We start from the raw sequence: 15,456 nt of genomic DNA, 5'->3' as shown, positions 1-15,456 counted from the left end.
TATCCACCTGCTTCCCCAAAGGCCTCCTGCACCCCTTCCTTCTGTGATGCCTTATATCCCTCCTATTTTTGTTCCATCTTTCTTTCCTTCTTTCCCACCTTCCTCCCATCCCACCTGCTTTCCTTCCTTCCTTCCTTCCTGCTTCTCTTCTATAAGCATCTCCCCATCGCTTCTCCGACATTCCTTCTCTCCGCGCCCCCTCTTCCCAGGGACATTTCAGGCGCCTCCAGAGACGCCCTGGGAGCCGGAGAATGACATGGAGGACATTATGGGAGGAGTAGCGTGTGGACCAGGGTGGCCGAGTGGTTAAGGCGTTGGACTTAAGATCCAATAAGCGTCTGCTTTCGTGGGTTCGAACCCCACCCCTGGTAGTCCCGGGCAACGTTTTGGCCCCTGCTGCCGGTAAAAATCACACACGCTTTGTCTACACCCGCGCACCCCACGGACCCCCTGAGGGGCCCGAGGCCCAGCTGCCCGGCCCTTCCTCCAGAGCTCGGGGCCCCCGCCCGCCCCGCACTGCCGACCTTTACTCAGGGCTGGGAAGAAGTAAAACCCCAGGAGAGCTTTCCCGGGATGGGGGCGGAGGGGCCGGGGGGAGCCCGGGACAGGCTCTGACCCGAGGAGGAAGGAGGGGGCTTGGAGCCCGGAAAGGCGGGGAAGGAGTAGGGCGGGCAGCCCCCTTCGTGTCCCGCTCCCTCCCCTGCTTTGCAAAGAGTGGGGGTGGGGCGGGCACTGTCCGCCGCGGCTCCGATTTCCCCAGCACTTGGAAGATTACGCTGAATTTTCGTTTTTCTGGTTTAAAACTTCGGTCACAATTTGGCGGGGGGGAAGGGAGAGGGCGGGACGTCGGGGCTGCGGATCTGCCGCAGGTTCCAAAATGTGTAACTGGAAAAAAACCTCCGCCGCGCTGACCTCGACGTGACTCGAACACGCAACCTTCTGATCTGGAGTCAGACGCGCTACCGTTGCGCCACGAGGTCCGTGCGGAGTTCTCCTGGCGCCGGCCCTTAGGACGTTAGGTCGCTCTTTGCCCCCGGGCAGACGCCCGATGGCGACCTTCCCAAGCGCGGTCCCGGCTGTCTGGCATCCCTGCAGCCCATCCCCCAGCTCTCCACGCTCTCCCGGGAGTAAAGGAAAGGGGGGAGGGGCCCCGGAACCCCCCTCCCCCAACCCCTTCCCCAGGGCCATTCGGGAAAAACGTCCGGACTATTCCCTCCCACAGAGGCTGGAGAGCGGCCCCCGCCCCCGGGCTCCCGCCGGCCTGGCTTGGGGGGAACCACAGTACCGGGGAAGCGGGGGGAGGGGACCTCTGTGCTCCCTCACCGCTACCCAGGCCCAGGCTCTCGTGAGCGTCTCTTAGACCCCGAGGGGGAATGGAACTAGGCCCGGGGGGGGGGGGGGGGGTGGGGAGGGAGGGAAAGGGGTCTTCCCCGCCCGCAGTCACCCCGCCGCCCCCGAAGGCTCTGCGCCCCCAAGCCCGCCCCGCCTGCCTCCAGGGTCCCGAGGCCGCGCTAGGTCCTTGCGGAGGCCTGATCCCCGGCCCCGCCGCGGCCCCTTCCAGCGGGGGTGCCTCGGGCCAGCAAGGGTGGCCCTGCTGCCCGAGACAGGATGGGGCGCCCGGCCCAGCTGGCCCTGCGGCCCCGCCCGCCCTTCCCCGGCCTCCGAGGAGTCATTTCTCCCCAGCTCTCCTCGAGCCCGAGGCCCGGCCTGGGCCTTGCCCGACTCTCGGGCCACCGGCGCCCTGGAGCGCCCGCTGCTACCTCTCGAGGCCTTTCTCCGGGGCCGCTTCCTCCTGCCCCGGGAGCTGCTCTTGGGCGGTTCGGGGGGTGACAGAGAGCGCTCCCGCCCCTTCTGTCCCTGCCTGCCCTTCGCCAGACTGAGAAGCGGGGACCCCCCCCCTCTCCTCCCCGGGGGTAGAATCCTCTGTGCTCCCCCAGACATCGTCAGTGTGAAGGAGCCCGGGAGGGGGGGGACCCCGTGCTGGGGGCTCGGAGCCCGACTCCCGCACCCCGAGGTACACGGGGGAGAAAGGCCACTCAGCCAAACGGGCAGAAAAGCAGAAAGCGGAGGAAGCGAATGTAGGAGCGCATGGGCCGGCAGGCAGCGGGAACGGCCTCCGCCGGCTTCGGGCCCGGCGCTCCCTCGGGGGCCAGTCCCCCAGGCCGGGCCGGAGCGCGATGGGCCGGCGGTAACAGCTCCATTTGTTAGCAAGGCCCGCGGCCGGCCAAGGCCCGAGTCCGGGCGCTCTGCGGGGGCCCAGAGGCGCAGCCAGGCCCCTTTAAATGTAGCTCTTCCCCAGCCCGCTCCTCGCAGGCCGCCCCTAGCAACACGGCCAGTCCCGGTTGGGGGAGGCTCAGGGACGGGGTGGGCCGAGCCCTCAAGTCCCATGACTTCTTTGGGAGAGAAGAATAGCTGGGGAACGTGGCCTGGGCCCCTGCGGCCATCCGGGCAGCCCCCTCTTCTGGGGCCCCCTCTTCTTTCCCCCGGCCCCAGTCCGTGTCCCCAAGCGCAAACAGGCCTAGGCCCAGGAGAGTGATGTGACCACTCAGGAGCAAAAGAGTTGGCGCAGGGACTAGCGAGCAAAGGTAACAGTAACAAAAGCGAGCACTCCCGGCCTCCCTGGGCTATTACCGTATCCCGCCTCCCCCACTGCTGTTCATGCCCATTTCACAGATGAGACAAACGGATGTTGAGGGACTCACTGCTAGCAAGTATGGGAGCTGGATTTGGACTGGGGCCTTTGGACTGGGGCCGGCCCAGCCCTGCTCCATTGTGCCCAAGTTGTCCCCAAGGAAAGAGAGGAAAGATCTCATTGGGACCCATTTATTTACATGTAAATAGTTACCAAGAAATGTGATTGTGACTCTGCTCCCCGATGTCTAAAACAATTCAGCCTCTTTGCCCCCAAATGGCCAACGACCCTAAAGGTCCCGGGGCTACAAGGCCCATGATTTTTATAGTCTACAAACAGCAACTGTTGCTGCTCCCACCGAGAGCTCTGTTGTCCAAAGAGCAGGAAACGATGTGCCTTAGGTCACCGGAGCCATCCTCGGACAGCCGAGGACGCAGGGGCTCCTGGGAAGCGGGTCTCCCGGCTCCCCTTGCCCAGGGAGGCCGACAGTTGCGGTGGCCACTTCCTCCTCCTCTCCAGGGTTCAGGATGATGAAGGAAATGGAAAAGGCCCAAGTGAAGGGCAGCGGCTCATGCACCAACATCTGTGAAAGGGGGACAGAAGAAACCGTGAAGGTCGCTCCGACAACGGAGCCAAGGAGATGGTCGCCGCCCTCGCAGAGCTGTTTCTGGGCCCCTTTTCCCAGGGGACTTGCCCCCAGAAAGGTTCGAGAAACATCTCAAAATATGGGGGGGGGGGTTAGGAAATAAGAGAGGACTGTGGCTCCTGCCCTTCTCCACCGTGAGCCAGGTGAGCAGCCAACACACAGAGGAGGCAGAACAAGACCAGGGCCATCAGAGCCGTCCTGTGGGAGCAGAGACCAAAAGCCAACTGCATGGACAAAACCCAAAGCCAACACAAAACTGCCTCCACCTCAGCTGGAGAAGGCCCCTGACGAAGGCCGGCCCCCAGGCCCACGGACACCCTACGGGCCCACGGGGCAGCCCCACAGGGCAGCCCCACAAGGCAGCCCCACAGGCCCATAGGCACCTCACAGGCCCACGGCCCCCCCACAGGCAGCCCCACAAGATGGAGGAATTTTCCAAGAGTTTCTGTCCTCCCAAGGAGGGAAGACGACAACCAGTGGGACACTTTTTGGGAGAGAAAGATGTCATAGGAAGGAAGAAGTCGAGTCCCCCAAAGTACGAAGCTTCTCTGCCATGTCCCCAAGCACATCTGGTCTCCCCTGAAACAAGGGCCCAAGTGTGAGTCTCTGCGGCCTCCAACGCCCTGCGGCCTCTGCCCCCACTGTGCCACGGAAGACCACCGGAACAGCTCTATCCCCTTTCTGAAGGAAACCAATGGCGGTCCGAAGGGGGATCCCCGACTTCTCTGGGTCCTGCTCTTCCTCATGTGGTGGAGGCCCCAGAAGGACCCTTGGGATCAGAAACCTTTTGACCCGGCTGATTTTACTAGTACCCCAGTGGAATTGGGGCTGGGGGGGCCAGAGCCCAGACAGGGTATAGTGCCGTCTCCCTCCCCACCAAGGGGAGCCCTTAACCGCTCTTGTGTCCGGGATGGCTTGGGCAGGTTGGGTAAGTTTTCTCATAATACTTTGAGAAACATAACATTAAACACATGGTAACAGGAAGGAAAACAGATTGAAATCTAATGATCCAACTAAAGAATCAGGGTGTGCACCCCACGTCAGCGCACCCCAGGCCCTTCCAAGTGGCATGGGGATGACTCCCAGGGAGAGGCTCTCAGGAGATCATTGACAGAAATGTAGACCACTCCCGGGAGGGTCTTCTGGGGAGAGGAAGTAGGTTGGAGGCCATTTGGGCTCTTTCCGAAATCTTTTTTTTGTATAATCATCGTTTCTATAAATCACTGGTCTTTTACCCCCAGTAAGACCCCTTGGAAAAACCTTTCTGCAGGGGCTTTATAATTTGTGGTCTCCCTCCCGGAGCCCCTGTGTGTGTCCCTGGTCCGGTTCTGCATCCCACCCAGCTTTTCCAGCCGCCATTTCAGCTTCCCACGGACAGGGAGCATGGAAGTTGGCTGCTAGAACAGATTGGGAGGTGACTCCATTCCCTGGGGTGCAGTGCTCTGGGGACAAGCTGGCTTGGGTGACTCGGACCCCCGGAATCTTCCCCTTCACCCAGAAGCCCGACTCCCCAGAGCCAGAGATGCTCTTCTCCCATCATTGCCTCCCAACCATTCTGTGAATGTCTCTTTTCTTGCCCTGAGGACGCTTTAAACCCCCTGGCCTCGGGTCAGGAGCCTCCTCGCCCTCCAGGCCCCGCATCCTGCCAGGACGTCCTCCCGCTGGCTGAACCACAGGCTCTCCCTCCGAGGCCGTTCAGCCCCACAACCGTTTAAATCACCGAGCAACCCAGCGCCAGTCCATCTCTCCGGTGACGGAGCCGCCACTGCGGGGACGGCTTCAGTGGGGGCAGGGATTCTGAGAGGAATGGGGGGGGGGACTGGCGCTGGGTTGCTGCGGGGGAGGGGTGTGGGGCACAGCTGTGCAAAGGCAGAAGCCGCAACGCATCCGGCCCGTGGCTGGCACCCCAGGGATGGGACGGCAGAGATGGCAGCCCCAGAGCCCAAGAACCAGGGCGGAGAGGGCAAAACCAGTGTGGAGGCCGGGAGGGGGTGCGGGGGGGGCTTGTCAGAACACTCCCGCGGCAGGCAGGGGACCCTGGGGAGCTGAGAGGAGCCTCAGCAAGGGCCGGGGTCAGCTTTGCGGGGAAGGGAGAGGCTCGGAGCGTGGCAGCCCCTCTGGGACACATGGGAGGGACCGGCTGGCAGGGCTCCCAGGCCACGGGCCACGGGCCACAGGCCATCTCAGTTTGAGGGATCTGGGTGCTATCCCCCACGGGCGAGAGGAGTGGGCAGAGCGGCGGCAGCGCCAGCCGGGGCCTCAGAGGCAGACAACGGAAGAGCCTTAGGTCACTGGAGCCATCCCCAGACGGACGAGGACTCCGGAGCCAGGGCAAGGGGTTTGGGCTCTGGGATAAGGGCAAGATTGGGGCGACATCCCAAGCAGGAGCGGCCCCAGAGCAGGGGCTGAGAGCAGGCAGAATCTTCCCTAGTCTCTGCTTGGGGTTGGGGGGTCTCTGTTCCCCGGGGGAGCCCCCGTAGGTGCAGGGGTTGCCAAACTGGCTTCCTCACCTGAAAGGACTTGCTTCCCCGCAGCTACCTCCTGAGCTGGGTCTTGTTTCTCCAAGGATTGAGAGGAGTTTCTGACTTGGACACCAGACTGGGACTGCTGTCTGAGGGGTCGGCGAGTCCCTCCAGAGTCTCTGGGGAGAGTCAGAGGGTCACAGGTGTAGCACCCCACGGAGCCGCAGGAACTGGAAAATGCAACTAGGCCCCACGGGTCGTGCAAACCACGCCCTGGACAACTGGGGCTTTGTCCGGGCGCCCCTAGAGAGGACCAGGCCTTACGCCTTATGTGCCCCATGGCGGCTGGCCCTGGGGGGCGGCAGGAAGGAGGACAAGCATGTCCCTGGGAAACCTGGGCCCCCCTCCAGGAGAGGGCACTGAGGTCCCTGAGAACTGCCCCCTTCCCTCCCCACTTTTAACCTGTGCTCCCCCCAAAGCACCCCGGCTCACAAGCAGGGTCTTCTGCCGGCTCCCACAAAGGGGCTCCGAGGGTGGGACTGAGGGGAGGGGGGAGCGCCGGCTTCATCAGTGCCCCCCCCCCACGTGCAGGCGGAGCACCTTGGCAGAGTCCTCTGGTGCGTTAAGTGCCTTGTCCATACTAATTGTCATGTGATAAATTAATCGTTACTTGGGAGGTGCGGGTATTGCTGTCCCCACTTTAGAAGGGGAGACTGAGGCAGGCAGGGGTGGTCACAGAGGCCCGAACCTGGCTCTCCCTGCCCAGGCCCACGGGTCCCAGGTAGAGTTTGAAGCCAGAGCCCCCAGGAGGGAGCAGAGGCTTTCCTGAATGGCCCCATCCCAGGGCACGGGGACCGAAGGTGGCCACTGCCGGGTGTGCCATCTCCCTGGATAAAATGGGGGCCCGTGGGGTCAGCATCCCCATTTTTCTATTTGTTCCCCAGCAAAGCTCCCAGAATGCTTCTTCCTTCCTCGCTCTGGGGACCCTGGATTGGGGACCCTGGCAGGACGGCATCTTCAGAGGCATCAAAAGCTGTTCTTTTTGGTTAATGCTACGAGCGACCCCTCTGCTGCCGTGTGAAGGGCCTTATGGGGGGGGGGTCCTCCCCCTCCGAGACAGTGGCCACTAAGCCCACAGACCTTCACTGCTCAGCAAGTTTTGGTCGTCCTTCCATTTGAAATCCGCCTTCTGGTACAGGTCCATGCGGTTCAGGTCCCCTCCGTTGGAAAGGGCTGTGGACAGAGCATCCTCCTGATCGGGGGCTTCAGAGACCGCTCCCCGACCCTGGCCCGCCCCGCCCAGGCTCAGTCACCCCCCCCGCCCGACTTCCTGCCTGCCCCCTGCAGCTGGGCCCAGGAAGGCCTCCCACTGCCCTCGGCCTTCACAAAGCTGCTGTCCTGCCCGGCCTGGCTCGAGCCCAATCCCACCTTCTTTGGGGGCAAGGTGGAGCCCCCCAACATGCTCCTCCCCTTCCCCCAGGAATTCAGGGGGGAGTTAGCCAAGATTCCTGGGACGGTGTGAAGTGGGGAGCAAGGCAGAGCTTCTCCTCCGAATTTCAGCCCCCCACTCTTCCAGGCCCATTGCAGAGCAATACCCAGGATTCCCCTCAGCTGCCTTCCTCCTTACCAGTCCCCATGATCCCCAGGAAGGCAGATCTACTCTCCCACCCATTAGTCCCCCCCCCCAGCCGAGAGACTGATCATCCTCCTGCATCCTCACAGCCTGGGGGAGGGTTCTGGGGTCCAAGGGGTCTGGGGGGAGGGCCACACCTCTGACTTGCTGCCTCCGTCTTTTAGTCCAAACCCAAAAGGAGAGAACAAAAAGGAGGAGAACCACAACAAACACTGCGAAGATCCAGGACACCTCAAACCTCCGTCCTGCGAAAAGGAAGGGAGGGGGGGGGGGGGGGGGGGGGGGGGGGGGGGCGGGGGGGGGGGCGGGGGGGGGGGGGGGCGGGAAAAAAAGGGGGGGGGAAGGAAAGGGGGGAAGGAAAGAAGGAAGGGGGAAAGAAGGCGGGGGGGAAGGAGGGGAAGGCCAGGGGGGAGGAAGGAAGGGAAGGAGGTGGGGAGGAAAGGAAGGAAGGAGGGAGGAAGGAGGAAGATAAGAAAGTGGTGGCCGGGCAAAGGCCAGGGAGCAAGGTCGGGGCTCTGAGGGGCCCCAGGAAGGCCAGAGCATGCCAGTGCCCAGCCTGCCCTAACCCTCTCCCGAGCCCCAGGCTGCAGCTGTCACCAGGGAATCTTTGGGGTTCGGGAGCGCCACCCCAAAGATCGTTCTCATAGCCCCTGCTGGGAACCGTGGGATACTGGCCAGATTCCTGGAACAGTCAGCATGAGGGCTGAAGGAACAGGAACAAGAACCGGGTGGGGGGAGGGGGTCTGTTGGAGGAAGCCAGGAGCTAGCCAGCCTGAGACCCGGGCAAGGAGGGTGGGCAGGGCTGACCCCCACCCCCGCTTGTCTAGTGGCCTCCTCGGCACCCCGTCGCTGCATGGGCAGGGATGTCGTACCTTCAGAATGTTCAGGGGTCTTGGAAGTACCTGCAGGAAGGAGGAGAGGGAAAGCTGCAGTTGGGCCTGGGGGTCAGGGGTGGCCGATTCCTCCCTAAGACCCCCGGGGCCACCCCCAGGACTGAGGAGCTTCTGGGCAAAGGCAGCCTCCCGGGATGCCTGGGTGAAGGGCCCCTTCCTCCTCCCCTTGCCAGCCCAGCCCAGCGCCCAGCTCCCCTTGGGGGCCACGGTGCCAGCAGACCCTTACCAGAGCAGTGCACGCTGGCATCTTCCTTGTGCCCACAGGCTGCCTGCCCCCAAGAGTCCACAGGGCAGTCCCACAGAGATGACTCGTTTCCTTGACAACGGACATTGCTCAGCCAGACGGGCCCGGTGCCTTGCCCAAAGGCGGCCTCCAAGGGGGCATCCAGGGGGTCACCGCAGCCCAGCTGGCGGCACACCACCTCGGCGTCAGCCAGGTCCCAGGAGTCCCCACACACCGTGCCCCAGGAGCCTCCGTGCCAGACCTCCACACGCCCCGAGCACGAGGAGTTTCCCCCTTGCACGCGAATCTTCCCTGCAAAGACAGAAGCGTCTCGTCTGACTGGCAGGAAGGGCAGGGGGAGCTCACTCCCGGGCGCCGGGCACTCTGCTGGGCCGAGAGTCAGGGGGGCGCACGGGGGACGTGGGGGAATGAGCTTTCCCAAGATGCTTCCTGGGTGGTCACCAGGGGGGAGAGAGGAAAGCCCCGTGCCAGGGGGCAGCACGGGGGCATGGGCTGGTCCCGGCCAGTCGGGGGAAGGGTCAGCCCAGGCTGCTCATGGATGTAGAACCGAATCTCAGTGGATGCGGAGAAAGGAGACCAAAACCACCAGCTCAGCAGAGCTGGCAAAGCCTCCCTTCCCCCCTGCCCCGGATGAGGAGCCTTTCAGGACCTCTTTTGTGGCCCCTGAGGCAAGGGCCCCGGAGAGCAAAACGGGGGAGGTCCTGGTCTCCTGCGGGGCTGGCCCTAGGCCCCAGCTGTCAACAAGGTTTGAAGATGTCATGGGAGTCCTGTTTCTTTTCTCCTCGGAAGCAGGAGGGGCTCGCACCAGGGCTGCCTTTCTAACCATTTGGGTCTCAATGGACCAGTCATTTGGGGGGTGCTTAACAAAGGCCTCCTTCCTGCTCCCTCCCCCGGCCCAGTGGTGATGGAGCCGATGACCCAAAGACTGCCCTCGGAGTCCCCTCAGGATCATGGTCCGTAGGGGGCTTTCATCAGTACGGCCACGCCCTGGACAGAGACACGGACTGGGTGGGGCTCACAATAGAAAAGGCCAGAAGGGCTTCAAATGTTTGGGGGCCCCTTTGTGCCCCCCAGCAGCTCCCTGAATGAAGACCGCTGCTTGCCCCACCAGCGTTCTCTCAGTGTCCCTGGGAGTTCTCAGGCACTGGGCCTCGATGGTGGGAGGATGGGAGGGATTTGGTGGGTATGAGGCGGCCATATTTCTTCCCCAATAAGAAATTACCCCCACCCCAAAAAAAATCGGGACCTGGATATCAGAAAATAAATGAAAATGGAGAACTGGTCACACAGTGCAAGCAGCCCCAGCCCCCCGGGGCAGGGCCGCCACACTGACAAGAGCTAGATGGGACAGATCCATCCTGGAGCGGAGGACTGTGGGAACTGGACACTTTCAAGTGGGATTGGCAGGGACGGAGCAAGTGCTCCTCCGGGCCCCGGCTTCCCTCTGTGCTGTGGGAGTTCTTAACCCGTGGCTGCCGAACCTCGGGCACGGTCCCTTCCAGCCCCCACTGACCCACTCTCTCCTGCTCAGGGAAGCCAGGGAAAATCCCCCCAGTCTGCAGCCTGGGCCCCTTCCCTGTCCCTCGCCATCAGCTCAGCTGGGGCAGGAGCTTCATCCTAGCCCCTCCTAACAGCCTTCCCGGTGGGCGGCTCTGCCCGCGGCCGCCCAGCCTCTCCTGCTGCCACGGGGCCCTTTCTCCATCCTCGTCCTCCTTGACTCCCTGCCCATCAGCCTTCTCTTCAGCCTTCTGTGACCACTGTCTCCTCACTCTTCTGTGAGTGTCTTCTGTCTCCTGGAGAGATCCACCCAAACCATTCCCACTCACTGCCAGTGTCGGACCCATTCTGGGGCCCTTCTCCTTCCAGGCAATCTTCCTTCCCAGGATGCATCTGTGGTGATGGCTCACAGATCTCTGGCCCAACGGCTTACCCGGCCCCCAACCCAAATCCCTGACTGGCCACTGGGCATCTCGGACGGAACGTCTTCCAGAACAGAGATGTCGCTAAATTAAAATGTCGTCAGGAAATCTTCAATAATGAAGTAAAACCAACCGCGACAGAGGGCAGGTTCCCTCGGGGGTTTCCAGCCCAGAGCGGTTTCTATTTGGGTCCCCGGCTACTTGCTCTAGGCAGTTTAGACTCGAAGAGACCCATGCTCCTTTTCCCCCAGCCAGCCCCTCTTCCGGATCACTTTTTAGGGTATCACCCTCTTCCCAGCCCCTCATATTTACAAGGCAGGACATGGGAGCTCAGCCCCTGCGTCTGACCCATCGCCTGGCTTCTCGACTTGTAACCAGGCTCCCATAGCAGCCCCCTTCTCCCCACTGCTGCCGCCTCCACCCTGGGGCAGACCCCCATCGCTTCACACTTGCAATAGCCACTGGGGGCTCTCCCCCCAAGTCCCCCTCTAGTTACTCAGCCACCAAAGTGATTTTCCTAAAAATGGAGGTTTTATCCTGTGCGAATTTAGGGCTAGGGTTAGGGTGGCTCTGTCCCCTTCAAGACCAAATGCAAACTGCTTTGTCCGGGCTCCAAAGCCCTTCCTAACCCAGCCCCCGCCAGCTTTCCCCCACCTCCCTCCCCAGCATGTATTCTGGGATGCAGCAACACTCCAGCCACCATTTTCTCCTCTGTATCCCTGGAGACCTCCCCGTCTCCCTTCAAGTCCCCCTAAAACCCGTCTTCTCGGGGACGCTTTTCCTGCCCCCGTCTCTGCTTCTGGTTCTTCTGCTTCTTGCTCCCCGCTTCTGGGCTCCTTAAGTAGGAACTGTTGGTTCTTTTGAGCCAGTGCCCGCCCTCGGGCGCAATGATTTCTCAGTTTTACTGACTTAATCAATAGCTTGTATTGACCCTAAGTGTGATCACCTGGATAAACCCTGATTGACTGACTCCCCGGTGATGGAACTTGGAGCTGCCTGGGATTATTAAGATCCCATTAAACCAGAAGTTCTCCTATTAAAAAGGGGAAACCGAGACTCGGCGAGCACCAGTGACTTTCCCACACTGATACATAAATGCTGGGTCTGATGGCTGCCATGGGGAGAGAAGGGGGAAAAAAAGGGGCCCCCAGGCCTGCGACAGAGAGAAAAGGAAACGCGGGAATGGAGCCCAGGGCCACTGACCTGTGCAGGTGAGCCAGGCCTCCTCTGAGGGCCTCAGGTACTTCCTGTCCCAGGATGAGGACGGGCACTGCCAGAGGGTGGCCGGCCCCTCTGGGCACTCGACGTCATTCACCCAGGTGCGCTGGTAGTTCACCTGGCGAGAAGCGCTTTGCAGCTCCCCGCTATCTCCGCAGCCCAGCTGCCCGCACACCAGCCCCACGGTGAGCGAACTCATCTTGTTCTTGCCCACACTTGCCCAGCTCCCGTTGTAAAGCACCTCCAAGCGTCCAGCGCAGCCCTGAGTGCTGGCCCCGTTGTTCAGCCTCAGGTCCAGGACCCCTAGAGAGGAGAGGCGTCAGTGAGAGATTTCGGGGTGCTCACTCTGGCGTGGGCCTTCACACCAGGCCATTCCCACACTCAAAGTGATGCTCCCTTCAAGTACCCGAGTCCTCAGGGCTTCTCCTCAGAGCCCGCCCCATTGGGGATCCACCACAGAGACACAGCCCATTGGAGATCCTACACCCAGACACGGTCCCATCGGGGATCCTACACACAGAGACGGTCCCATCGGGGATCCTACACACAGAGACGGCCCCATCAGAGATCCATCACCCAGAGACAGCCCCATTGGGGATTTGGGATCCAGTACACACAGTTTCAGCCCCATTGGGGATTCTACACACAGAGACAGCCCCATCCAGGATCCAAGTCCATGAATTCTGGAATTCCTTTCTCTGATGACTAGTTCTTCTCATTCCAGTTTTCAATGTCTTCAGATCCTTTACCCCATTCTCCATCCTCTCTGGAAGCCTCCCGTCCTCTACCTCTCACCCTGCTGTGGCTACATATTCATTTTCAAATCCTGGCCTTTCCTGGAAAGATTTGCATGAACTGACGCAGAGTGAAACAAACAGAACCAGGAAAGCATTATACACAATCACAGCAAGAATAGGCCATGATCAGCCACAAAAGGCTTGGTCCTTCTCAGCGGTTCAGCAATCCAAAGCAATCCCAACAGACTTTGGACAGAAGATGCCATCTGCATCCAGAGAGTGAACTAGGGAGACTGAATGTAAATCAACACAAGCCATGTTCACATCTTTTCTCATTTTTTAAAAAAATCTCTCCCACAGTTTTTCCCTTTTGCTCTGATTTTTCTCCCAACATGATTCATAACGTGTATTAGAAATCAATAAATTTACCAGGAAAAAATTCTAAAAATTGCAAATAATAACAATAAAATTCTGGCCTCTTGGAGTATCAGGGCTACTCTGTAGCATGCTACTTACTCCCCAATTTCCCCTTGTCCAGTGGCCCATCACACTTGCTAAACACCCCGCCGAATGATTCCCCCCCTTCACTCTGATTCTTCTGTACAAGTGTAACAATTTGGATCAGATTGCCCACTATTTGACCAAGGGCGGGAAGGGGAGGGAGGCGGGAAGGGGAGGGAGGCGGGAAGGACAGAATTTGGAACTCAGCATTTTTTAAAAATGTTCCCAAGTGTTTTAACATATAATCAGGGGGGAAGTAAAATATTGTTGCCAACAACAAGCAACCAGAGCTTGTAGCACTTGTGTCACTTCCAGGGGATTCTTTGTACAAGGGATAGGACTCCCACCTCCGCCCCCCATCCCGTTACTGTGCCCGGACATCCCGCCCTTTGGGAGGAGCGCCCCCCCCTCACAGCGCCAGATGGGACTTGTAGCCCACACCCACCCGTTTAAGGCCGGGGTTCAGTCTGGGGGTCCTCCCTCCCCTGTCCTTTCTTTTCTCTGGACAGACCTGCGCAGATGACTCCCGCGTCCTCCTTGTGACGACAGTTGTGTCGACCCCAGCCTCGAAAAGGACACTGCCACACCTGGGATTCGTTCCCAGAGCACTGCACGTCATCCAGCCAGACGGGCCCCGAGCCGGGTCCAAAGTGGGCTAAAACGGTGGCGTTGGAGGCCGCCCCGCAGTCCAGCTGCCTGCACACCACCTGGGCGTCGTTCAGGTCCCAGAAGTCGTCGCAGACGGTGCCCCAGGTGCCCTCGTGGAAGACCTCCACCCGCCCGGCACAGCGGTCTCCTCCGCCCACCAGGCGGATCTCCCGGATCTCTGCGGGGAGGCGTGGGGTGAGACCTCGGGCCGCTCCCCCTCGGAGCGCTGGCTCCCGGGGCGGGCCCCTTCTCACCTGAGCACGTGGTCGAGTTCCGAAGGCGCGTCCTGGCCCCGGCCGGGCTGTGCTGGGAGTCTCTGCAGGGCACCCACGGCTTAGTCCGGTTTCCTACAAACAGGAGATGTTCTGGGCCCACACCTGTGGGCCAGCGGGGAGGGGGAGGAGCTCCTGAGGTAGAGGTGGGGTCGCCCAGCAGGAATACGCTCCTCCTCCTGCTCCCTCTGAATGGTTCCCTCCCTTCTCCCAGGGGTGCCCCTCCATTTCCTGTTTTACCTGGGGCTGCCCCCCCTTCACCCCCAGAGTCCTCTGGCCCCCAGCCCATTCTCTCTCTCACCTGAGCAGATCACGGAGGCTGTGAGGGAACACGAGGGAGCGCCCAGAGCAGTCACGGGGCAGTCCCCCAAGTGGTGCTCCATCCCTGAGCAGTGAAACCTGTGCCCCCAGGTCGGGTTGTCTTCCTTCCCCAGATAGGCTCCTTTGGGAATTGAGAGAGCCACCCCGCAGTCGAGCTGGTTGCAAAGGACGTTGGCGTTAGCCAGGTCCCAGGAAGAGTCACACAGGGCTCCCCACTTGTTTTGGATCTTAATTTCCACTCGGCCTTCGCATTTAGAGTTTCCATCCACCAGCTGGGAGTCTATGTACCCTGGAGAGGAGACGGCGTGTCCAGCGGCGCCCAGAGCCAAATGCGGCTGGAGGGGGCCACAGGCCAGGGGGAGGTCTAAGGGCGGGCAGGAGGGCCCTCTTTACAGGATCCGGGAAACGGTGCCCCAGGCCGAGCTGGCGGAGAATCACCGGAACCCACTGGGGATCTGGGGAGGAAGCGCAGCTGGCCAGATGTGCCGGCCGGGGAGGGGGCGGAGGGGGGCAGCCCGGGGGCTCGCTAATCCTCACGTGAGCAGATGACTCCGATGTCCCTGCCGTCTTGGCAGCTGCCCTCGGGGAGGAGCACCCTGGGACACAGCGACAGGTTGGTCTCGTTGCCCGTACACCGGAGCTCTTCGTCCAGGATCGAGCCACTTCTTTTTCCAAAACGACTCCCCTCCACCACCGAGGTCAAGGAGCCGCACCCCAGCTCGCGGCACAGCACCTGGGCCGTGGCCAGGGGGAAGTCGTGGGCGCACACGGAAGCCAACTGGTCTTTGTGCTTGACCTGAACGCGGCCGGAGCACTGGAAGTCTCCACCCACCAGCGACGGCTGCATGTGGCCTGGGGGACAAAGGGAGCAGAGTGGGCGCTGGGACCCAGCCGGACAGGGGCGCCGCGGCCGAGGCCGAGGTCCCACCACCGCGCTCCAAGTGAGGAACAACTGTGAGCGTTGGCTGTGAGGCTGGAGCCCCAGGTTCCGTTCCTTGGCCCCTCCCGAGTTAGGGAGATTCTAGGGGCGCCCCTGGACAGCATGCCCGTGTTTGTCCCTCTGTGTCTGACCAAACGCAGGTGCGGGGCCAAAATGTGCCAGAAAGGAAAGTCACCCTTAAGTCTCTGTGGCTCCCCCACCCCCAAGGCTCCCCTTTGCCCTTGTTCCTTGCCAGACGGTGCAGGCTGCCTATTCTGCCCAAGGGCTCTCCTTTCCTCTGTACCATGGCCTCCACAAGCAGTTATCGAACCCCTCCGAGGTGCTGGGGGAGCGGACAAACCCATGAGCTGCTGAGCCCGCTGGGTTCAGCTCCCAGTGAAGAGAAAGCCC

General features: G+C 61.3%; 1 protein-coding gene and 2 non-coding genes across 3 annotated transcripts in view; 1 reads left to right on the top strand and 2 right to left on the bottom strand.

The window, feature by feature from the left end:
• The first annotated feature begins 288 nt into the window (after positions 1-288).
• On the top strand, positions 289-371 carry TRNAL-UAA. Its single transcript has one exon. It is a non-coding gene; the product is annotated as a tRNA-Leu (tRNA).
• Positions 372-908: 537 nt separating this feature from the next.
• TRNAW-CCA lies at positions 909-980 on the bottom strand. Its single transcript has one exon. It is a non-coding gene; the product is annotated as a tRNA-Trp (tRNA).
• A 1,827-nt stretch (positions 981-2,807) lies between these two features.
• LOC100930484 (scavenger receptor cysteine-rich type 1 protein M130) overlaps positions 2,808-15,456 on the bottom strand; it is a 30,339-nt gene continuing 17,690 nt past the window's right edge. Inside the window, exons 7-17 of the mRNA XM_031957083.1 lie at positions 14,664-14,978; positions 14,107-14,415; positions 13,788-13,880; positions 13,397-13,711; positions 11,633-11,950; positions 8,493-8,801; positions 8,246-8,275; positions 7,511-7,618; positions 6,881-6,973; positions 5,789-5,919; positions 2,808-3,215 (exon numbers count right to left, since the gene is read on the bottom strand). Of these exons, the coding sequence (XP_031812943.1) occupies positions 5,813-5,919; positions 6,881-6,973; positions 7,511-7,618; positions 8,246-8,275; positions 8,493-8,801; positions 11,633-11,950; positions 13,397-13,711; positions 13,788-13,880; positions 14,107-14,415; positions 14,664-14,978 (1,997 nt within the window). The 3' untranslated portion in view covers positions 2,808-3,215; positions 5,789-5,812. The remainder of the gene's footprint in view (positions 3,216-5,788; positions 5,920-6,880; positions 6,974-7,510; positions 7,619-8,245; positions 8,276-8,492; positions 8,802-11,632; positions 11,951-13,396; positions 13,712-13,787; positions 13,881-14,106; positions 14,416-14,663; positions 14,979-15,456) is intronic.

Source organism: Sarcophilus harrisii, chromosome 2 (assembly GCF_902635505.1).
Source record: "Sarcophilus harrisii chromosome 2, mSarHar1.11, whole genome shotgun sequence".
NCBI classification, from domain to species: Eukaryota; Metazoa; Chordata; class Mammalia; order Dasyuromorphia; family Dasyuridae; genus Sarcophilus; species Sarcophilus harrisii.
This window is presented reverse-complemented; position numbering and strand designations above follow the sequence as displayed.